Source organism: Leptosomus discolor, chromosome 3, assembly GCF_034619465.1.
Source record: "Leptosomus discolor isolate bLepDis1 chromosome 3, bLepDis1.hap2, whole genome shotgun sequence".
NCBI classification, from domain to species: domain Eukaryota; kingdom Metazoa; phylum Chordata; class Aves; order Leptosomiformes; family Leptosomidae; genus Leptosomus; species Leptosomus discolor.
Window position 1 is genome coordinate 86000812 of NC_141393.1, and position 24345 is coordinate 86025156.

The 24345-nt window shown below is 38.1% G+C and overlaps 1 protein-coding gene across 2 annotated transcripts in view; it reads right to left on the bottom strand.

The window, feature by feature from the left end:
• Window positions 1-24345, bottom strand: part of ST6GALNAC3 (ST6 N-acetylgalactosaminide alpha-2,6-sialyltransferase 3) — a 234843-nt gene that overhangs the window by 103376 nt on the left and 107122 nt on the right. For both annotated transcript variants that reach the window (XM_086463569.1, XM_086463570.1), the window contains one exon: window positions 11528-11722. In XM_086463569.1, coding sequence (XP_086319695.1) covers window positions 11528-11722 — 195 coding nt within the window. The remainder of the gene's footprint in view (window positions 1-11527; window positions 11723-24345) is intronic.

Consider the following 24345-nt stretch of genomic DNA (forward strand, 5'->3'; position numbering starts at 1 on the left):
TATATTTATGTTTATAAAGAGCTTGCCAGATAAACTAGATTTTTCAAAGAAAAATGACATGCTTAGTGAGTGAAGGGAAATTACTAGAGGCATTTTTGCATTTAGTAAAGACTGATAAAAAGATCAATTTTCAGGAATTCAGAATACTACTTCCTAGATAATTGGACAATTAATCTGAATATACAAATCAGGTGTTTTGAACATAAAATTAACTGCTAATTTCTTAACAGATCTGGCACATTCCATTATGAAAGCTATTCCTCTAACGAACAAACACATTTAAACTGTAAGAACGCTACTACAGGCTGAATGGTAAAAATTATGGCCATAAGTCCTTTTTCCAAGAATCACTCAAACCACTGTAAGATTTCTCATTTGGACTGACACAAATAAACAATAAAGAAATACAACCCACAAACCAAACAAAAAAATCACTTTGCTTTTTAGTACTAAAACTTTTTTAATTGGTCTCATACAGCGAACAAACATCTTTGTGAACTTTTCCTCATTAAATCTGCCTTATCTTTACAAAAGATCTTCAGGAGAAAATCAACAATATTTGCAGAAAGAGTGGAACAGCATGAGGAAAGTAACAAGCTGCGCATCCTATTGGGATACCAGGAAGTGATTTGTCTCATGAAAAAAACATCCAAGACATTTTAGGAAAAATAAATTTGATATCTAGAAGCAGAAGTAACGTTATGTCATCTCCTCTCTTCCATTACAGCTGAATCCCATGCCAGACATGGAAACAGAAAACTGAGACAGTGACAAGTGAGGAGGGGGTGGGCTTTTGCTACGGGTGAACTAGGAAAAATAAGGAAGAATTTTTCTTAATAACATGGTGATAAAAGGTGGAACTGCAAGCATCTGTATACACTGGAAGAAAGAAGAGAACGAGAAGTGGAAATATTTAAGATCATTAAAGAAGCAGGAAATAAAGAGGTATAAACAGCTGTAGTATTTCCCACACTTCATTCAGAGGAAAAAAGTGAAGTCGTGGACTAACAGTCCACCCCATGATCTTCCAAGGGATGTGGGCAAAGGCTCAAGAATCGTAAATATAAAAGCAGACAGGTTAAAATTTGAGTTAATGTGGAATATGGGTCAATCACATACTAGCAGGGAGATAAGCAGCTAATTGGTTCTTTTAAGCTCTAGATTTTATTTTTTGTATATGCAACGATTTAGCACACGCTGAAACTCACAGAAAAATATATGCATTATTCATGCTATTCGTGGTAGACATGCACTGTAGTTTCACTGAACAGGTCTCGAAGTAATACCAGAGGAAATAGAGGCCTTAAAGGAAGACACTAATCTCAGAAACTTCAGAGTGTCACCGTAATTTTTTTTTAAGGATTCTGTTATGATAATAGTTAGGTTTGCAGAAAATTATTTCTGCGCTATTCAGATAAACGACCTCACAGAAAGCCATTTCTTCCCCACGAAATGAATAGTGGATAACACCCACCAGAATGGGAGAAAACCATTTACGAGGAAGTGGAGGGAGCTCCACAATGCTGGTTACTGTGTGATTATCAACAGCCTGAACATAACAAATGTTTTAGATTTCATGACAGAATTTACCTCACGTGGACAGCCGAGCTGGTAAGTAATTTTAAACAGGAAACAATATCACCCCCATCCATTGCTTGAAAATGACTTGTCTTCCACAGTTATCTGTCAGCTTTGCCTTCCCACTTTCAGCTATCAGCAGCCTCCATACCTACAAAAGTCCATTTCTCCTTGATTCTTGTGCTGAGCTCCAAAATAATTTGTTAGGAGTTGGACATGCTTATCAAAGACAGGCAGAAATTCATGCAGAAATTAATGACAGTCTATGGAAGTTGCTATATATCATTATATAATACACACCAACACTGCTGTCAGCGTACCTGGATTTCTTTGTCCTTTGTCAATCAGAATAAAGCATCAGCGTAGTGCAAAGATTATTTTTGTTGTTCTGACAATGAAGTTCTGCTGTAACATAATGGTAGCAAGTGATAATCTATCAGGGATAGTAGATTAACAGTTATTTTATGACAGTCAATCTGACTGCCCCCATTTTACTTTTTGAACACGACCAGAAGCAACTTGATCCAAAAATGCTACTTGCTCTTCACAAACTTGAATCCTTTACAAACATGATGTAAACCTCAAGCAGTGAAGATACTTTGGCCCATGCCAGCAGCAGAACAGAAATTGAGGCTAGGTCATATGAGTTCCAGCCTGTTCCTCCGCCTGCTCTCTTCCATGTAAAAGATCAGCATTAATCATCATTTACCTTACAGTAATGTTATCAGCTCCGTCAGTTGTCACTGATACTGGTGATGACAAGGCGTATCTGACATCAAGAACCAGCTGGATCAGAAATTAATAGGACAGCTCCAGAGCGGACTCACCCAAACGGGGGATCCCACAGGACAGTCCCTCTACCTCCAAGGCACTCTCCTGGGGGACTCCCTGAAGATCTGCCATCGGGAGAATTCAAGATGAAACACCATCTACTATGTCTTTGAAAAACTACATTTCTCTGGCTTCTAACTAGACAGCCAGTTTAGCCTCAAAACCACTGAAAAGGGCCTGTACTCAGCCTTTGGAAGATGCTGGCGTGGCTGCAAATAAAATTTTTAGGGACTCATTCCATTTGAAAAAGAAACTATGCTTGTAAAGACATCAGAAAGAAACTTAAAAATGCACGTGAGCCCTGACCTGAGACACAATTTTGCCATAGGTTCTTCTGGTTTGAAATCTATTCCCAGTTGCTCTTTCAAAGCCTGTCACCAGAAGACTGGATCAACATAATGCATTCATCTTGGGGTTACGTCTTGAGTCCATCCAGGAATGAAACCTTGTGCAGAATGCAGCAGTAGCTGGCTTAAGAACAGCCTCTCATCTCCTAAATCTCCAAGCTATGCCTTCAAAGCTGTCCTGAACAGTGGTGCATTTTTGGAGAAGAGGTAATCTGATGATCTAGTGAAAGAAATTTTGGGCAGTGAAGGGCAAGCCAAATCAGCGAGGAGGCTGAAGAAGGAAATCAGCAGTTTTGGATGACATGCACTGGAACTAAGAAGGAAGAGCTAACAGGCAATAGGATAGATATTACAGTTCTTTTACATGTCAGAAAAAAGATGACATGAGAAACTGTATTGCAAGCTAGAAAATGTTAATAAATCAATAAAATTAATTACACAAAAGGTACCTGAGAACAAAATTGCCAGTCATTGATCAATTCCATAATACACTGCATGTCATCAAATATAGGGTTATTGTTTTTACCTAAAGGCCAAACTTTGTCCTTCACCTTAGCATTTAATTTCTATTGTAGGATATTTGCTAGTGCTGATCTAAGCTTCCAGTGTACTGCCCTGGAACTATTTTGGGGTGACTCTTGTGCATGCAGTCATGCATTTTACAGGACTCTGAAGCCACCTGAAGAAAAGCTTTAAAAAACACTTTTTCAACTTGATGCATTCCAGAAATTATATTTTCTCTTTACCAATGTGAACCCGAGGCACCCAGTACTCAAAAAGACAGAAGGGAGGGAGGGTGGTAGCATCACTGAACTCAAACCAGGGAAATCCACCCAAACCAATTTGCACTTGGGCTGCTGTAATATTAATATGAAGCCCTCGAGGATTCTTTGCAGTCTCTAACTGGAGCAAGAAGCTTCTGCCCCCTGGAGAAATACTGATCTAAGACCTGCGGCATTTCCATCCATTTCATATCCGGAACTCTGGGTCCTAACTACAAGAGACTCTTCAAGACAAATTCAAGAAGCTGTACTTTGAAAAATAATTCTATTACTTGTGGAAAGGAGGACTTTACTGGTATGAAAAAGGTAAAGGAGGTAACGTGCACCCCTGCAGCTGGGGATAAAAATGGAGGATGAATTGTTATTATTAAGTGGACAATCCCAAAATCACTCTAGTAATTTCTCTGCACTCGTTTTGGGAATTTCATTAAACACTGTATTTATTCATCTAATGGGCATGCCAACTGCTTTTCTGAGTGACAGGAAACTACAGATTACTGTAATCTCTGACTAGCTGAATATGAAAAATTTATCAAATGGAGAGAAGGAAAAATAAAGATGAAGGAAAGAAATACTGCAAATAACACAGAACTTAATTTTCTCACCACCCGTCCCCAGACTGAATTGGTTTTCATTTTAGGGTGCAGCCCGATGGACACAATTTACCATCAACTTTTCAATGTTGGTGGTAATATCACTTACTGGTTTAGAGGTTGTCCAAAAACTATTTATGATGAATAGACAAAATTTACAGTTACACCCACACAAAGCGTAGCTTCTTGTTACAGATGCTGTAACTCTATCAAGTAGACCTCTAAGATGCACACAGTGCCAGCATAGTAATTCCAGCAAGGGGCATGAGGTTTTTCATATGACAGTCACACAGGCCCTCTTACAGACCAAATAACACATATTTGGTAGTATGGATTAATGTATTCAGCCAGACAAGTGAGGCTATCCCAAGAAAAGCAATTATTGCTGGTGCAATCTGCATCTTCTCTAAGGCGGACTCAGCTCATTTCTCTTTACCCAGCAGTTACACCAGTCCACCTGTTCCAGCCTGGTCTGAGAGCAGATAGAACAGATTAACAGCTCAAAAATGCATTTAAGGTTCACATTTCAATCTAACAAAAAGCCTAAGAGAAAAGACTTGTTTGGTAGAAACTTTCCACCAACTCAGAGAACAATAAAAAAAATACAAAACTATGTATTCAATCCACAGAGCCTCACAGCAGAACCTGAAGCTGCCAAAGGCAGGCTATGACAGATGGCCATGGGAGCAAACTTGGAAAGCAACGGATTTCAAGGAAGATGGCTGAGGTTTAAAACTATCTAGTAATTGGCATGATTGTCAGTGCTAGGAGTCTGTCTCTTGAGCAAGTGCTAGATGCTGTGTTTATGTGCACACCCATGCACGTATGTGTGACTCTGTGCGTGTGGCTGGCACACTGCTTCCCTGCAGGGAAGTATTAACAGCCTCGGGTCAGCTCAGTGCTGCACATCTTTGCCAGAATAGCTGTGCTGGGCAAGAGCTCAAAGAGCTGAAAGCACTGATTGCCATAGTCAGCAGAAACTTCTTTTGCCGAAACAATCATTTGAGCAAAATTCCATTTTCACTGGCTCTTTTTACTCTGTAATGTGTTTTATACACCAAAGTGCACCTTAGCCATCATCACTGCAACCACAGCTAGCAACACTTTGCTGCAAAGGATACCTTGAACCTCTACAAGAAATAGATTCCAGGTATAAACTCAGGAGAGTGACGCTGAACTTCTTACGATGGAAGCATCTTAATTTTTAAAACAGCAGCAGTGGAAGGCTATTCAGTACATAAATGACAGGGCACTGATCTCCCAACTGATGAAATGGAGACACGTTGCTTGCTGTTAAGGCAAACCAGCCCCTCCATCATTTAGCAACCATTATTAACAAAAGCTGAAGTCACATCATGAATTCATGTTCTCATCCAGAGTTCCTTCTTCCTCCCCTTGACTGCAAGCCTCACTCTCATCTACTTATTACACCAGCGACCCCACCTTTCCTATGGTCTCATTCAAGAAGCTATTACACCAAACGTCTCTGCTGTTTTCTTTACCAGTCCAAAGAATATTCCATTCACTTTGTCTGGTCCATCTGCCATTTAACTAAAAATTTTGCTGATAGAAGTTTGTCTGTCAAGCTGGTTAACTGCAAAACGTAGGTTTGCCTCTGTTTTCCAAATGGTCTCAAGTCAATTTTCATGTTGTCATGTCTCTCATTTGGAGAGGCATTGTTCACACTTCTCACACTGAAAAAACAACTGGCACCTTCTTGTAGAGAGTCTACCATTATTTAATATAAACCTCCCCTTTGCTAGTAGAAAAAAAATCCTCCAGAAGGTGGGAGAAATCTCTGGAAATTACATATAACCAAGGTGTATGGCGAATCTATGACACCAGGCCCCTTTTCTTGAACAACCTGTAAGCTCTGTTCCACAGATCAATCCAGCCCATGGCTGTGCAAAGCAGACATTTATTTCTACCAGCCCAGATTCTTTAGGGATTGACTTTTGATGGCACAGCTCACCGGCTGATGGTAATCTCAAGTCCCTTAGTCTTTTTTTTTTTTTAAAAAGCAGAGCTGCCACACAGGCAGCACTGCTTGAGTCATCACATTCAGGCCTGTGTGGAGCAGATTTAATTCCTTTGTATAGAATACTTGATATATTTATCCTGGCACTTGATTTTTCTCTCATGAGACACCATCAGATTTGTGACAGCTTTAAAAACCTAAGCTAATTCCATATATACAGAAGGAAAAAGGCTGAGCTGGCAGGATTTACTCTACTGAGGACACACATCACCTCCCTCCTGTAAGGTTCATAACAGCCTGAGTGGTTTCAAGTGGGCCTTGCAGCTTATTCTGGTATTCCCTCTTCTCCCAGGCAAAAAGAGGCTGGAAAGAGGAAGAGGGCATTGGGAACTCTGGTGATAATTTGTTTAGTGAAGTCTATTTCCGTAATATAAGATGGGCTCATTTGGTGGTTAAGGTGTTTGGCAGGAATTTTATTCTCAAGTGTGTCCCTACAGCCCACAGAGCCAGAAATGGGAGCTCTGGTATAGTTAGCAAACACAAAGGTGTGGGGGGACAGGAACCAACAACCCACCATAAAATCTCCCTCAGAAGTGTAACAAGCAATGTGATTGTTATTAAAAATTTTATGTCGCCAATCCTTCTGTAATACTTCCAAGAGAAGTTGTTCCTGAAAACTTACAGAGCAGAAGCAGAAAAATATCCAGAAGAATACATGGCATGTTTAGTTTTACTTCCATTATTATTAGTATTCTTATTATTATGTGGTTACTAAGGCTGAAATGATCTAACTAAGCAACTGATATAAAATTGTGTCTTAAATGGGGTATAAATGATGAGTATGAAACAGGAAACAGATGACCTTTTCTTAACAAAATATCCTATGAATTCTTAAGCTATAACAATGAATAAGATCCCAAAGGAAAAGACTCACAAATGTGTCAGAAATTAGGCTGTGCATTCACACATGTATGTGGCTGGGTGTGCCACAACTGGCAAGCAATTAATGCTTGTATACCAGTTTGTTCAGTTATAGAACAAAATGGTATGTGATAATATGACCCAAATTTATTTCTTCAATATCAACACAGCATTGATGAATTTTTCAGTTACAATAGGATTTTTTAAAAAAATCTTAACTACTGCAATGCATGTTCCTTTTGTCTAGTGCTTGTCACTATACTGTGAGATTCTTCAATGCTCATGACACAAAGGGTCTCCTCTCTCTCAGAATTCATTTTAGATTAAGCCATTAGTTCTTACAGTTGTAGTCTAACGTAGCGATTTTAGGTCATCTCACGACCTATCCTTTTCCAAGAACAGTTTTAATCTTTGTATAGTACTTGAATCTACCTCTTACAATTATGTTTCAAGTGTTATTGCAGCTATATTTCAGATTTTACATATGCAAGAAAATGCTATATTATTTTAATACTGACAGTAGAGTAAAAATCTATTCAATATTCACCTTTCAGGAAGCACAATCAAATATCCAAGAACACTACTAGACTTGCCTAGCATAAAGTTTCAAACTGTTAATGGGTTTTAAATTGATGTCATAATGCTGCAATTTAAATACATGATGTTCATTAATTTTGCCAGAACTCTTTGTAGAGTAGGAGGGGTATGAAAGAAGGAGGAATGTTATATTTTCTATATCTGCTTTTTTTTATCTGCTTGCCTATTTTTGATACGTAAGAAGATTCATTACATCAGCTTGGGGTGGGGGGGTGACATTTACTCAAATGACAATAGGTTTCAACTAGGTGACCACTGTGGAGTTTTATCAAAGGAATATTTTCTATCCACCAATAGGATAAAAGTAACTAACCCATAACAGGCATGACAGTTCTTCAGGATGGATTTCAAGGGACCATATCACCAAAAATCCATGGGTACGAAGTGGAGAAAACAAGGGACAGAAAGGTCATCTTGCCCATACACCTCCTTTTCACTGAAAGGTCAAAATTCCTGTACCTGCGCAAGAGAACGATGTTGCAAAAGAGGCAGCCATAGTCTCTCGCAAATCTCAGGGAGTCCCCTTGGATCTGTCCATTGAAAAGGGAAAAGAGATCCATTGTGGAGGACTGCTAAGGAATCCTCCTCTTTTGAGGTGAGGGAGGGCAGGCACTGGATGTAAATTCTCTAGGCGAAGAATTACCTATTTCAGAAATATCTCAGGAGTCAAACTATAATGTGTCTAGACATAATGGGTCAGTATAGTACAACACTTCACATCTATTTATGTTTTAAATAAAGTATGTTTACTGTACATAAAGTCAGCTTTTCCAAAGCTGTTGCTATAGCTACAAATCAAGGGAACCATAGCAACAACCTTGTATTATGTACAGCCTTAATTAGGGATTAAGTTATGTCTCTCTTTGCATTTTATATTAAATACTCCCATATAATCTAGTTATACTAATCTTAATTCTTTTTTGGACTTTTTAATAATAAACATTCCATAGTATTATACTGTCAAGTCAAATACACAACACCCTTGAAATAAATCTTTACGGCATTATTCTGATCATAATGAATAATATACACGTCACTGTTTTTCACTTGAGATAAACACAGATGTTCATATAAGCATATTTCCTGATCTTCTTTAATACAAATCGTTAATCACTTCATCCTTGACCACAAAGTAATTGATTTTCCATCATCTCATAAGGTTTTAAAGTCTCATCCCACTCAGCCTCACCACAAAAGAAATAATCTTCTAACTTCAACTTTTTTTCCTATGGATTAAAGTCTTGCAGGTTTTTTGTCCTCAGAAAGTAAGTATGCAAGGGAGGGACAGGAAAGGTAGAGTAGTAGAGTTCATCTAGATTTTCTAGCTTCCCTGTGACTGGGTTGGTGGTACATTAACTACTCTGCTTTGTTGACCCTGTATATGTACTATTTAAGTACGCTGAGAAGGTGGAATTAGAGAGCCCTGGCATACTACATGCAGCCAGGTCTCAGAGGGGAGCCGGAGAGAAACAGGTAAAGGAGAACAAAGAACAAATGTGAAGAAAAGAAGGAGAAGGATGTTGGAAGTGGCTGAGGAACAGGATGGAGTGCTATCAGACAGCAGGAGACACGTAGGACCCAGTGGGGTGACAGATTTCAAAGGACACTCTAGAAGACTATGAACACATTCAACAGGTGTGCAAAGATGCTCTCAACAAAAGAGATGAGAGAAAGCCAAAATTCATGTGTTTAAAAGCCTTCTCTCCTATCTTCCCTTCGATCACATCATTTTCTGATAATCCATTACAGTATAGTTTCTCACCTTTTGGTCCTTGCCCATTGTTGAGATAGCATGTGTCCCATTTTGCAAAATCCTTGGCCACATTTGTTTAGGGCATTAGCTGCACTCAGAGACTGGACCTTCTGCTTATCTTACATACCACAGCAGCATAAGAAAAAAACAACTAGAAAAGCATATCCTAGTTCTATGAAATGAGAAGAAATTCAATGTATTTGGCACTTCTACAGAAATGAGAGATCTGAGAGTTTAATCTCTATGAACAATTGAGCATTGCTGACCATTTGAATACAAATTGTATACAAACACTCATTTTATAAAACAATCTGTGTTATAAAAATTGTAGTCTAAGAAAGCTGTGAGTGTGAGTTAGGAACATGAATTGTGTAAAAGCATTTCACACGGGCAGCACAATAAAACTTCCCTCACACAGGGAGTAATTAAGTCAGAAGATATTCACAATTAGCAAGGCATGTTCAGTTTCTTCACTATCATTTTAATGAGCAAATATTAATGTAATCTGCAAATACAAGGGGGAAACCAAAATTGCTAAGTTCAATGAGTCCTTCACGACCAAAGCTAAATTAAGACCAACGTCTTACTAATTGATACTGGTCACCAACTTTCAAGACATCCATTTCCATTTACTGTTAGAACTTCCAAGCGTGTTATCAAATTTAGAATGAATTAACGCTCCCACAAGCTAGATCAAAGCTCTGATGAAGGCAATGGTGAATAAAAACTGATTAGCATGCTCCTCTCCTCTTCACTTACCAGTTCAGACTGATAGTGATCAAGTGACCGTGGCAGCTCTACCTCATTCAGATTCCACGCCTGCCACTGTGGCAATAAGCCAGGGACATGCAGAACACACTGCCCTCTCATTTTTAGTGGGTTCCTCATCCTTTTGTATTTAAGATATGCCAGATTGAGTCTTAGCCCTTTTGAACTCAATGGCAGCTCCCATTCACTTCACTGGGACTAGGATTCACATCCTGCCTCAGACAGATTTCCTTTCGGGTGCTTGTCCTTTTTCTGCTTTGTAGACAACATAGTTTGGTCTGCAATATACGGGCAACAATTAAAAGCCACAGAAATTTAAAAGAAGCTGTCTCCTAAAAACTATAACCCTCTATCATTCTGATTTTCTTATCTAACACTCTAAAGGTAAAATTATAACCAAGTTGTCCAATACACTTATAGGTCTGAATATCATGAAGTGGTATTTTCATTCTCTGTGGATGAATTTCGTTCATGAATATTATAATTGCAATTTGATGAAGAAAAATAAGAAGTGGAAGACTGATAGTATTTCTCATGACTGACAGTGCTGTAACTGATCAGCAACAACTTTTAGAAAGAGTTGATTTTTTATGTTAGCTTATTTTGCAAGTTTGCATCTGTTACAAACAGCAGGGAGGTGAGGCGGGGGGAGAGTCTGGGGAAAAGGCACCACTACCACCAAAACTTAACAATGTCATTAGATATTTTGCCAACAAAGTTATAAGCCTGAGTCCCTGTAAAACCTAATTTTATCCCGCAAGTGGTTTTTTTTCACATAGCAAATATTTTGCAAAGCAGATACAGGCCAAAGCATTTTAAAATACAGACTGCAAATACATACCTAGCTTTCAAATAGCTACCAACTGTTAATGTAATAGTTTCAGAAAAATCCAGTAAACCTCTAGCTTTATAAATTTTCTATGCTCCCCTATGTTCATTTCACAAGTCATTCCCATTTCCTTTTCCGTGCATATAAAAAACACAAATAAACTGCTTCTTCCTTGGGCATCCCAGGCAAAATTAAACATTTTTAGACTCAAATACAAACACACACAAGAAAATTTCCTTTCGAGTTAAAGGGACTGAAGGCTTGAAATTAATCTTTAAAATTCCCTTGCTTGTGTAAACAACAGTTTTCACTGCAACCAAGCATGCTTTTGAGGCCCGCTCACTGCTCTCTCGCACTGCAGACATGACAGAAATTTAAAAAAATTCAATGGCCATTTAAATGGTAGCACACTCAAAAAAGACACTTTGGTCAGAAACATTGCTTGGTTTAGTTTTTACACTGAGCAGGTTGGTAGAAAAGCAGTGACGTGGGATCAGAGAAAGAGAAGTCTCCTGGTTCATTTTGCTGTGCTCTTGACACCAGGTCTTACCTCTTGTGTTTTCACATTTATATATCCATAATGAGTTCTCAGAGGCTGCCTTTGGCCATTGGAAAATGGTATCCATTTGACACTGGTTTGTCCAAAGCAGTTTAGGATCAAAGGGAAATTTACTTCATTTGTAAGACGAACAATGATCAGACAGAGGAACGCTGCAATGAAACTCACAGCAACAATGGACTTTCTCTGTAACGAAAAGAAGAAAATCAATTATTAAAATTAAGAACAGGTTTTGATAAAAAATTTGATAAAAAAAGATAAGAAATATCTTCTACTGTAGGATGAAGAAAAAACACTTTAGAAAACTCTATGTGAAATTCTTTTTATGGTAGTCACCTTGCTGCAGGAGCACAAGGAGACAGGTGACTGGATCATTTTGCTTCAATAAATTTGTATTTCAAAGGTTTGAGAGTTCCTTTTTGAACTGGTTGGAAATTAATCAGTTTTTCTCCAAAAAAGTCAGCTTTTTTTTAAAGTTTCAAAAAACATCTATCAGTTTTAAATTTTATTTGTATTTGGAATGAAGATTTTATGTAAACATCCACACCAAAGTCTCCATTCAAAATCATCAGTGCTCTAGACACATGACAAACACACAAAGGGAAAATGCCATCTGCAGCCACACCATACAAAGTTTATTGTGAAGATGATGATCACTACGGATTGTATTTATTGTGCATCAATTTTAAATTGTTCCCGTGCAAAAGAACTCACACTCTAACCTTAAATATTTTAGAATAAATGGTCGGCAAAGTCAGAACAACGTTCTGCCTTATTCCATGTTCACAAATATACAAAGTGAGGCGTTATTATCTCAGACAAGATGACTTCCATTGTTAATAACATAACAGATCTGAAGCCTGTATTTCATTAGCCGTTGTTTTCCACCTCTAACCTATCCAGTTGGTTGCGCTGGTGAATGTAACCATAGAAATATAACAAATTTTTCCCTGCATAACTCCCCAGTCTACGGGAGAAAAATGCAGAAGAAATATGATGTTCCCCTCATTTTTATCTGTTTTTTAAATACTGCAGTCAATTACTTCTAGACAAATTACTTAAGGGCAAAACATGTTAGTTGGCATATGTAAGATTCTAAGTATGATACTCTGTCATAAAGGTTATTTTAAAATTTTCCCTGAGGGAATGGAACTGTGATCATTTACAGGTGTTTTTACTGTAGTTTAATTACATCCTAGCTTTACCTAATTTGCCACAGTTTAATCACCCTACTGAATGTAATTCTATCCCTCTAAACAGTAATATATAGAGAAAATAGAGAGGGGGAAATTATTTGCCTAAGGGCCTACATAAGTATATGGTAACACTTCATGCTGGATGACAGAATCTGATGACCCCAATTCATGTCTACAAATACCACCAACTAGCAGGAACCAGCAGAGTATGCATTTAAGACCACTTTTGCACATGATGGCAATAAGATCGCACATGCTGCTCTGGTGATGGAGGGGTGAGCTCTGATTGCAGCCATGTAAGATGAATCTGTTCTTTGCCTGGAGATTCATTTGACAGTCCGCAGAAACTAAAATTCAAAATGCTGAGCAGAAGAAACAACATTTACACAGCAAACATACTGGGAAAGACATAGACAAAGTTTTACTGAACATGAGCTCACAAGGCCTGTGAGCCCCTGTACAAGGCCTGCAGGCACTGCTGCCAAGCTTTAGTTCAGTTTCCGGACACCGAAAATGGCAAGAACCACAAAGAGCAATCAGCAAATTGGAAGGGCTCTTAACTGTATTCCCACACAGAAGAGTTAACAAAACAGTACATTGTGTGGGTCAGTTCATGGCTCTATTTGTTTTGATGTATCACAAAGCTGCAATATATGAGATAAAAGCAATGAAAGCCTGAGATGGAAAACTCAGGTGAACAAGGTCACTGTGAGGAGAACGGGAACAGGATGATGAAGAGGAGAAGTATTGTGGCAACGTGATCCAGTGAGGAATCCTAGTCAGCTAATGGCTCTGCAATGTAAAATTAAACCCAGCTCATCTTCGGAGGGCAGTGCAGCACCACAACCCAATCACAGCTTGCAGAATTCACGGAAGCCACTGCACTTTTCATCAGCTGCATTATAACAGATTTGCATTCAGTTGCGATAAACTGGCTGGGGAGCACTTCTCTGTCACTTCTCTTCATACCAGATGGAGTCAGAAATCTTTAGCTATATATCAGGGCCTTGTAAGTGTTAAGAGCAGCCAAGATGTGCAGTGGAAGTGATAATCATAAAGCAATGAGGAGCGTGAATTAGTCATATTATTTATTGCAAATCAGAATTAAAATATTGCAGACATTTAAAGGGGAATCTAGAGTCTCACTCCACTACATGAGCATGCTTCAATCAAAGCGCTCACAGCAGGAAGCGGCAATACAGCCCCTTATGATGCCACTACCTGATTTCCACATACTCTATCTTCGTGGTCTGTTGAATATAATTTTTAACTTCCTTTATTTTGCACAGATATGTTCTGAACTTGAAAACATTTCAATCAGCTTCGTGTGCTTCTCACAGGGAGCTGTTCTAAAGAGCCTCTGCCTCAAGAAGATTCAGATTGTATAGCTAGATTTCCTGGCCTTCATTAGGATGCCATCTAAGTTTTATATTCCTTCTCTTTAAATACGCTGTACTACTGGGGAAAAGAAAAGAGTGTGGCCTTGTTTTGTTTTCTTACATAAGAAAATATTGTTTGAAAAAGAAAGCAGCAGAGGTTTTTCTGTGTGTTGCTTAGCCAGAAAGAGCCTGCATTAACTAGAACAGCGCAATGAGAGAAAGGAATTTTTACAACAGAAAGGAAACAAGGCATCTGTTATAATTGTTTTGGGAAAAAAAAAATCTAGCCATATGCAAACACAATGTCTACTATCAACTTGTACAAAGGATGCTTGTGTTCAGGATTCAGTTCCCTTGTAATTTTTGCTAAAGCTACGAGACCCAAAAACATGCATTTGCAGAGGGAAAGACTTGCGAATTGGAATTTCAGTGGCTCTATAAATTTCACTGTAAAAATACTGAAAAACAACAAAGCACATACTTATAATTTTAACCTTCTTAAGCATCAAGTAAGGCCATCTGCTCAGTGGCTAAGAGTATTCTAAAGGGCACTTCTAAAAGTAATTTGTTCTTCTTAAGTTCCTCCATCTCTCAAAAAAAAAATACAGGTGCTATTTGACAGTAAGTGCTTCTTGTAAAATTTCCCATTCTGCAGATAGATTTTATCTTTCCTCTGATAAAATTTAGCATTAGAGACTCCAGGAATTCTACATGACATTAGGATATGACAGAGAACTAGGACGCTATATACATGGATGAATACCATGACCAGACTCTAATTTGTCTCAAAGTCTGTCTCCATCAACATTTCGAATACTTAAACATCCTACCATTTGGGAGAGCTAAACCAACAGTAATTAGCAAGTCTGCAGAGAAACAAATCTTATTCCTTCTTAATTTTCAGTTCTCATGAATGCAAATAGTCTTTCAACAAAAGAAATGTTTCTCTAACGTGGAAACGTCCCCTGTATAAATCTCATGCAAATCCTTGTTTTTCTAGCTAATTTAATGTAGATATTTTGAGGTTTCTAACATTTAAATAAAAATGTATATTCAGTTATAAACATTTTTTATGTGTATTTAGTGAGGAGTAAACAATAAGGCATATTTTAAATGGTTTCTTAGCTGGATGACTTGCACGGTATATTAGCTTCTGTAATATTTTATTTCATTTGCTATAGCAAGTGACTAGTCTAGATGACAGTTGCAACAAGAAAATTATACTTATAAAGAGAAGATCCTATAGCAGCAGAGTGATGGAGTTTCCTATTTGTTAATGACACTAAGGCTAAGAGGCTGCTCATTCACAGGTTTTTTTTTAAAAAAAAAGATAAAAGTGGACACACTTCAGATCAGAGTACATGTACTGCAATATCTGGGGCAGCGCACACTAGAACTAAACAGTTTCTTCTCAACTCTTTTCACTCAATCCCACAATAATATAGTCCCAGTTTCGGTTTCAGTTACTTCTCAGATGCCAGCTTCATTGTGCCTAGCGTGCATATCAAAATCAATAAGCAGTAGGCACAATTCACACTTCTAAGGGCTTCAATTTGTATTTATGTTGTTAAAACAAGAATTGAATGGAGTGTCATACTACTACGCTGGTTTCATTAAAAATTTCATGGAAATAAGACAGTAACAACAGTATTTTCATGTGTACACAGACCTCTATTTGGCAATACAGTCCCTAACACTATTTATAACCTTCATATCATCTGGTTTTGGCCATTTACTAGTGCAAAGGTGATTCATTAGCTTCAGTTCGGCAAAAACTTGACAGTGAACAAGTTTTAGTAATTTTTCTTTCATAATCTCTTCAGAAGTGCAAGATGACAAGACCATTTTTTATAGTTCGATAAAGCCTGACAGAATAATAAGACACAAACATTTTTTTGTGTTGTATACAGTTGTCTAGCAGTAAGGAAGAAAGGAAATATTTTCAGCATAAGAGAATTTCCTAAGTTGTAAAGTTTACTGAGGTAGGTACTAAGTATCTTCATTCTACTTTCTAGCCTAAGAGCAACATCCTGCCACTTGGAAGGTACTATATGGCAGAGACTATCAAATCACTTCACAAGAAATAATAAATCCTCAGCCTAGTGAGATTGACAGTAAAGACTCATTTCACAGATGCATAAACTGAGGCTGAAAGCAACTTCCCTAAGATCACAAAGAAATCAACAGAAGCTACTCCTAAACTTTTATTCTAGAACTACGTTCTTCCTCAGGTTTATTGTTTCTATTATAACCAAGTGCCTGAATTAAGTGCCAAAGTTGAATATGATATTATGGAAGATTCTAGTAAAGAACCCTTGGAACCAGTCAAGCTCCATTTCCCAAAAAGTAATTGAAAATAAACCTTTTTTTCAGAAATTTATGTTTTACAGTATTAATTTTTTATGTTATTTTCATAGATACATGATAACACTGTGCTTGGAAGGACAAATCAAAGGTAAAGACTTACATAAGGGCTTTGAGTCTATTAGATGACACAACATGCAGCAATATTGTATTAGTTCCACAATACCTACCTTTACAAGCATACTGAATAACTCAATCACTTTTTTTAATATCTCTGCACATTATACTACTTTTATTATAGAACTGATGCAGGGTTTCAGGTTTTTTACTCAAGTGTAACACCAATTGAAAATAATAATAGCTACACTACACCTCCTGATTTTGTTTTATTTTGTAGACCACTATGTAAAAAATAGTTTTATTTCATTTTCTCTTTTATAGTTGAGCATCCTCTTCGAAGGCCACTTTCTGTTACAACAGAGCATAAAATTATACTCTTTCAGGACACAAGCTCAATATACCTTACTGATTTCACTGGTATCGGAAATAAATATGCCTTCCAGCTATTTCTTTTGTCCTCTAACAGGGCTGCTGGAGAGATATTCAGGCAGGGGTCCTAGAAGTTTTCAAAGAGGGAGCAAGACTATGTAACAAAGATCCTTTTAGAAATAGATATGTGTCAAACAACATTTGCATAAAATCGGTAGCTGAAGATGTACTTTAGTCTCCTCCAGAAGTAAAAGTTAACCTGAACATGTTCAAAGGCTCCACAGGAGATGGCTGTCAATGTTTCTGCCTCAGAAGAAGTAAACAAAGCAGGTAAGGGGTTATATCAGAAGTAAAATCTGGTTTGGGTTCAAAAACCAGTAAAATTAAAGATTAAAGCAATTTTTTTAATTTTTTTTTTTCTGGAAAAGGGCACCTTTGGTAAACTGGAATGTAAGCTACCAGGAAGATGAGGAGTGAGAGCAGAAATAAAGTTCAGTGATGGAGAAGCAAGGCAAGAAATGTAGTATACATAAAAATAGATAGAAGAAATACAATGAAAGAAACATATGACTTCTAGCCTTTCATATGGCCTAGAAAGTGTTTTTGCTAACAATATACTCTGAATCAGGACTGTTTTCACAGCTTATGATGTTTGAGAAGGCATGAATAGAAGACACATTACTTCTTGTGTGCCTTCTCTGTAGGAGTTCTGGCCTTTTTATAGCTAAGGCAGCTGAAGAGCTCTCAAGAACGCCGCTCATTGTACTTCTTTTATTGTTGTCGTTTGCTGAAAACTTGTTACATAATTCAGTTTCCACCATGATTCACAATGCAGTTCCTTACGAATGGTGGTGTATCTAGGTTCATAACAGCTCAACATAGTATTTTTCACAGCAAAATAAAACATATTCAAACACCTCATTCATTAAGGCAAAATATCCGCAAAGAGTGCTCAGGCTCACTGGGGTTAAGACCTGAGCGATGAACAAAGCCAGGAATCAGCACAGTATTGTCCAAACAACTGCAGCAGAAGCAGCAGTCTATTAAGAGCCTTCACTGCTTACATATAGGAGGATTATTGCTACTGACATTTAGTCTCAGGTAACTGTGTAACTTTATTACATACAGCATTCCCCTCAGAAATAACACACATATTTGGGTAGTAATATGAAATTATGTCAGGTGAAGAACTTCAAAGATTCAAGGAGTAACTGCTGAAGTATTTTGAAGGTCTCCCATATGCTAGCATGCGTAAGAAGTTCCTGCATTTGAAAAGCCCCAGTGATTCTGAGCCCTTCAAACCGTAAAGTGCTGCCAGATTTCAGGAATTAGTCTGCACCACTATTCCCTCTTGCCCTAAACTCAAAGCCTGACAAGAAGAAGCACTTTTTGGTCTGGAGATACTCTTATCCCTTAAAGTGATTTCAGGCTTTCCAGCACTCTGAGTTCTCTGTATCCTACAGCGACTTGTTTCTCCCACTCCTTTCCTGCTTAGTCAAGGCTGATTTTGTATTTCCTTCAGCAGTCTAGTTCTGGCCTAGGGCTCCCTACGCAAACAGCCTCTACTCCTAGCAAGGCACAAACCCATCATTAGCACAGTTCCCACCTTCACAAACCAGAAAGTCACAGTACCACTAAGGCAACCTAAACATCTGAGCAAGGCATGCCTTTGGCCAGTCTGCTACTTCATTTTATACTGCAACTGAAAGCTGTCCAGTAGCTTCAAAGGTTGAGCCTATTAAAATGACCATGGCAGAGAAGCACACTTTAAATAAGGTGGTTTATTTTTCATTCTACAAGATCTCTTAAGAATATTTAATCTAAAACTGCTGTTACTGATTCATCAACGTCCTTCACAACTAGGGTGAACTTCATCAGTAACTGCAGATGCACATTATATAAATACTAACGTAGTCTTTGCATGATAAAGCAGTATTAAAAAGGAAAAAAAGCCTCTGCAGTACAGCTCTCAAATGGTACTTTGTTTGTTTTTCACACTCTGGATTATTGCCCAGCTCTTCTTATCAATAGCTTGGCACACTTTCAGACACACACAGAGGCTGACTTACGTTTCCCTATAATAGAACTGCTGGTACAAGAATTCGTGATCTTTCAACCTGGCAATTGGCTGTTACTACTTACTGAAGTACCACCTGATTGTAGCTATTTTTCACCTATTGAGAAAAAACTTCAAAGAAAAAAACCACCCATATGTGAGTATTAACTCTTAACCTGCCAGATACACCTCACATACATGACCTCTCTCTCTCCTCTACAGAAATACATAAAGATTCATGATAGGCAACATCATAACAATGAATATCTAACTGGACAGTTTTTCACAAGCATTCTGAAAGACACCCTATAGTTGCCAACATTTTCACGAAAAATCCCTTTCAAAAAGTTGCTTCTTTCAACCAGAAATAGATTCAAAAATGCGTAAACCAGAAGAAAAGCGACAACAAAAAGCCCCACAGATGTATAAAGAAAGATTCTTAGAAAACAATAAAATACCGGCAGACCTCTGGTCTGCAGAGATCTATATTTGAAAAAAAGATGTAATTACTAAAAGCCTATTGCATTTCTTTGTTATTTTATATGAAATATCAGAAATACTCAATTTCTTGTTTCGAAAATTCACAGGAAAGGGAATGCCATGCCTTCCGAAGTGAAAGTGAGATAAATTCAATTTCTGCTCCTAGCAGTAGAATCATCAGTGCATTTGGGATGCAGCAGGAGGAATGGATGTTAATCACATACTTATATGTTTAGCAAACACTACACTGGGATGTAACCTCCAGAAGTACTAACTTCCAGATAAGGGAAAAAAAAAAAAAAAATCAAACAAAATTAAACATATGACAGCAGCCCAGGGGCAGAAGAAATGAAAGTAAATAAAATGTTGTAACAACCCCATATTCTCAGTATTCTCAGTCTGCACATCTGTGGAAAAAAAATGCTTTTTGCTGGAAACCTTCACTTGCCCGCAGCTCACTTCTACCTGTGGGGGAAAGTTTATGCTATAGAGAAAAAAACTGCTTAACCAGAAGTTCACACAAGTGAAATGTAATTGCGTACCACCATCTCGACAAGCCCAAACTTCCTCCATTGAATTTACCTCTGTAAAGATCCCTGACTGCCATGCTGGACTTGAAGCTAATAAAAATTGGCCCCACGCTTCAGTTTCCTTCTGAAGGCCAAATAACACTGAAAGACAAAAGAGATCTTGCCCAGACTGTCACTTGGCAGGACTGTTGCTCTGGCCCTTCACATCAGCTTCATCTCATGCTGTTCTCTGGGAGGCCAGCACTTTTGGAAGGTTGCTCTGGATGTTCTCTCTGTCTCAGTGCATGCAGCGCATGGATATTCAGAAGCTTGAAAAGGAAAACAGAAGCAGGTGGTCATTACTCATTTTAGTCTTGTGCTAGGCACCCTCGGACAGCCAGTGCATCCTAACCCAACACAGACTAATGGCTTGTTCCAGTGGCAGGGATGCAAGCACTGCTTAGTGTGAGGAGGCATATGGGCTCTTTCAAGGCCTGGCTGAATGCTGGGCTCTGCTCTGAAATATAAGAAGGTGCAAGTACTGAATATAAGGGTTAGAGATCTCCTTCACAGCCACCAGGCAAAGGTCCAAATTCGGAGAGTAGAAAGACAGGTTTTTTCAAACTGGGCTTCCAGGAGGGGAAAAAAACAAACAAACAAACAAACAAAAAACAACAACAACAAAAAAAAACACAACAAAAAAAAGAACACTACCGTGAATTAGAGAGAAGTTATTCTTAAGCGGAGATGATGCTCTTCATCCAGCCTGCAGGAGGTCTTTTGTTCCTTGAGTTGTGTAGTTTCCTTTTTTTTTGCCTCTTCTTTCTTGCCATGTTGTACTGGGTTGGCAGGAGGCAAATCAATGACCTTTTACATAAACTAAGTAAACCTGGAATTTAAATTGTTTTGGCAAGGCCCTTTCCCTTCATCAGACCCAGGAATCTCCCTCTTTTCTTTGGATAAACGTGCTCTAGCCTACCTCATCCATACATAGTTACCATGTATGTCATCAGAAAAGTAAAATACATTGTTCAATGCCTCCAAGGATTGTCTGCTTCTGGCACGTGGAGTAACATTTCAATAGGCATAATCATAGCTGATAAAAAGCAAGACCTAATTACAGAGAAGTCTAGGCTGAGACCTAGACTTTCATATTTCATAACAGGAATTTCAAATTTTCTGCCACATACCTGGGAACATACTACTTTTAGTGAGCAAAACACACTTTCCCTACTTAATTCTTGTTATTTTCTTTATGCTGTTTTCTCCATTGGAAGCTTAGAAAAAGGGACTTTGGGAAAAAATATTGAAAAAGGATTGATAAAGAAGCTAGACGCCAGCATGGCAGTGTCATGTTTGATGAGATCTTCAAAGCCAAAATTTAGATGTAGATGTCAAATTATTTCTGTGGCATACAACCCTCCAGCGCAGCAAACTTTTGAGCGAATGGAGGCACATGAAGGATGCGGTATTTGCTGGGATGGTCACATTAGGGTTCATTTTATCTGAGGAGTTAATTTTCCAGTGCAAGAGCAACGTGCCATCTGCAGGACATACATCAAATTTACTTCTAGGGTGGGTTTTTAGGGGGTTGTTTTTGGATGAAGGTATGCAGAACTCAGCAAGGCACTTTTTATAGTATACATTAACAATCATATTATTATCACAGCACTACAGCATAGAGCTTTCCATCTAGGATGCAGATCAACTGTGTTAAACACTGTATGCTCATAGCAGCAGATTCAACAATTTTATGATACAAAGGAAAAAGAGAAGGCAGGCCTACATTTTAAATCTCATTTGTAGGAGGGGCTGCACTGAGCAATGCAGTGTCTGTACCGACAGAGAGGGGCAAACAGCCTACACATTTTTGGCAGAGACTTTCCTTTCAAGTACTGGCATGATTTAACACCGCTTTACTCACTTCTCCCGATACAATCACCGGAAAATCTTGCAAACCAGCAGGAATTTAAACAAAATTTCTTGACTGTTGAGTACAATTGTATCCCTTCTACGTGTAAGAGTCTGTTCATTATTCATCCTTGGATAACGTGAGCAAGAAGTTATCAGAAGTTGCCACAAGGGAGACTCTCCAGATAGCAAAGAATATGCAGCATTAGAGTCACAGAACATAATGAGTGCTCACATACTGCTCAAGAAGTTGATGATATATCCCTCAGTTGACTAGGGAGCTCCTTAAATCAGGGCACCGAAACTCGATAAAAGCACTGATCAAGGCAGTAGCCTCAATTTAATTATGAGCTTTATTGATCATTGTGGTATTAGGTCCATGGTTGGACTTGATGATCTTAGAGGTCTATTCCAACCTAATGATTCTATGTCTTCTCTTTACAAACGAAAAAAAGAAGCTGTCCACGAAGCACTGAACCTGGAGCAAGGCCTGGTGGGACACTGCAGAACAGACTCCTTGGCTGTGCTGACAAAGCCACAATGGACAATCTTTGCCTTCTATGACGACCTCTCACTTCTAGGAATCGGGAAAATAACCTTATGCGAACTAGTTTTTATCAGAAGGAAGCAAAATACAATTTCACATTTACAGTAAAATCCATGATCTGAGACCTATTTTGTGAATACACGCAGCTGAACGGTATAGCTGCAGTGGAACAGCACCCAAAAGCCAAAATCAGGAGCCAATCCCCACTGTACCAAAAGCTACAAATTCTTTGGATTCATTATTTCTGCAGAGCATCTCAACAGGAGCTAGAGGAAATCATAAAAATTGACAGTTTTCTGAAAGAAATTCTTCCAAGCAGTAAAGTTTAATCTCTCACTGATCTGTTATCCTGATAGAATAGTACAGGACAGTAACATATATATCCTACCCAAACACACGTTCTATCATTGTATCACACTCCTCTCACGCTGGGTGAGCTAACTGAATTGAACTTGACCTTCAAAGCCCTTGGAATGCAACAAAATATGTCTGTTTTCTGACATTTATGGGTGGCTTTTCTGCATGGCTGCATTTATTGCCTAGAAAATAATGGTGAAAGCTGTGTGTACAAACATACTATAAACACTGACAAATCACATGAAAGGAAGACAGATTTATTCAGTGTAGATTACTCTGGAGCTAATCTAATCAAATCCAAGATTTACATTTTTTAAGCAGATCAAAAATTCACAGAGTTAGCATTTCGATACAATAGATATATATTACAGTTTTATTTCAATCTGCAAGTGTAATTGAACTGATTTGGATTTTCTGTGCTTTTATTTTTGCTTAAAAAGGCTTTATGTATTTCATATGAAAAAGCATCATTGAACTAGCACATGCACAAGGAAAACGTTATGGAAAATTCATACAGAAGATTATCAAACTCTGTCTAATAAAGCTTAAATAAAAATACATTTGGACATGAATACATATTAAAAACTAAAAGTGCTACGTGTGAAAAAGCAAATACATCCTATTTATGGCTTCCTGGAACTGAAAAGAATCCACTCCTAGCCACTGTACCAGAGCTGATCCAGGACATTTTGATGGAAGAAATATGACACAAATGTGCACCTAGCACAGGTTTCCATCCTTTAGTCCATGAAATATAGAGGGACTGTCAGATAGCAGAAAATATTCCAAATCACTGTTCCCTTCATGCACTGTTTTACTTATCTGTCCCAGAGGTTCAATCCAAAACATCCAAAAGGATGTTTTCCTTTCCATCAGAGAATCTGCCAGAGACACCAGTGAGATTAAATGATGTGCCCCAAGACCCATGAAAGTATTAGGCAAAGCTAGGTTTTCCTAAAGTTCATTTAGAACCAGAATCATACTCAGTTATTTCTAAAAGGAAGCATTATTTTTAATGTTCAAGTGCCTAGGATCTGTGATACTCAAAAAGCAGGCATAATGAACGTGGTAATGTTACTCTTATATTTACTGTTTCATCTGTTTTCAATATTTTCCATTATTTTTCTCAAAGGTCTTCATTTTTAGGTAATAGTTATCAATTTTTATCTCTAGTTTTACCCCAGTGCTGCTTAAACAGTAATAAAAGAACAAATCTGGACAGGCCAGAGCACCCCACTGTGGCCACATGGGGCCAACCACCTTTCATGATGCCCATGCTCTCTGTCAGAGTATTTGGGTTTGTAGTAGTTTGTACAGTCATTACAAGTTATAAGAGTTTATGATCTGCTGCAATCACTACAAGTCAAAAATTACCCCAGTGCTCTGAAAAAGCAGCACAAGATTTTCTCAGTGAACCTCTAAGTCTTTTAGCCATAAATCTCAACAAATAATGCTGTTTGTTTAATTTAACACTGCCATGCGGATTAATGAGATAAGTTGTCCACTAGTCAGGGGAGGAACACAAAGATCCATCCTAACTTATCTAATTTCCAGGTTTATTCATTGTAAGTGTTATATAAT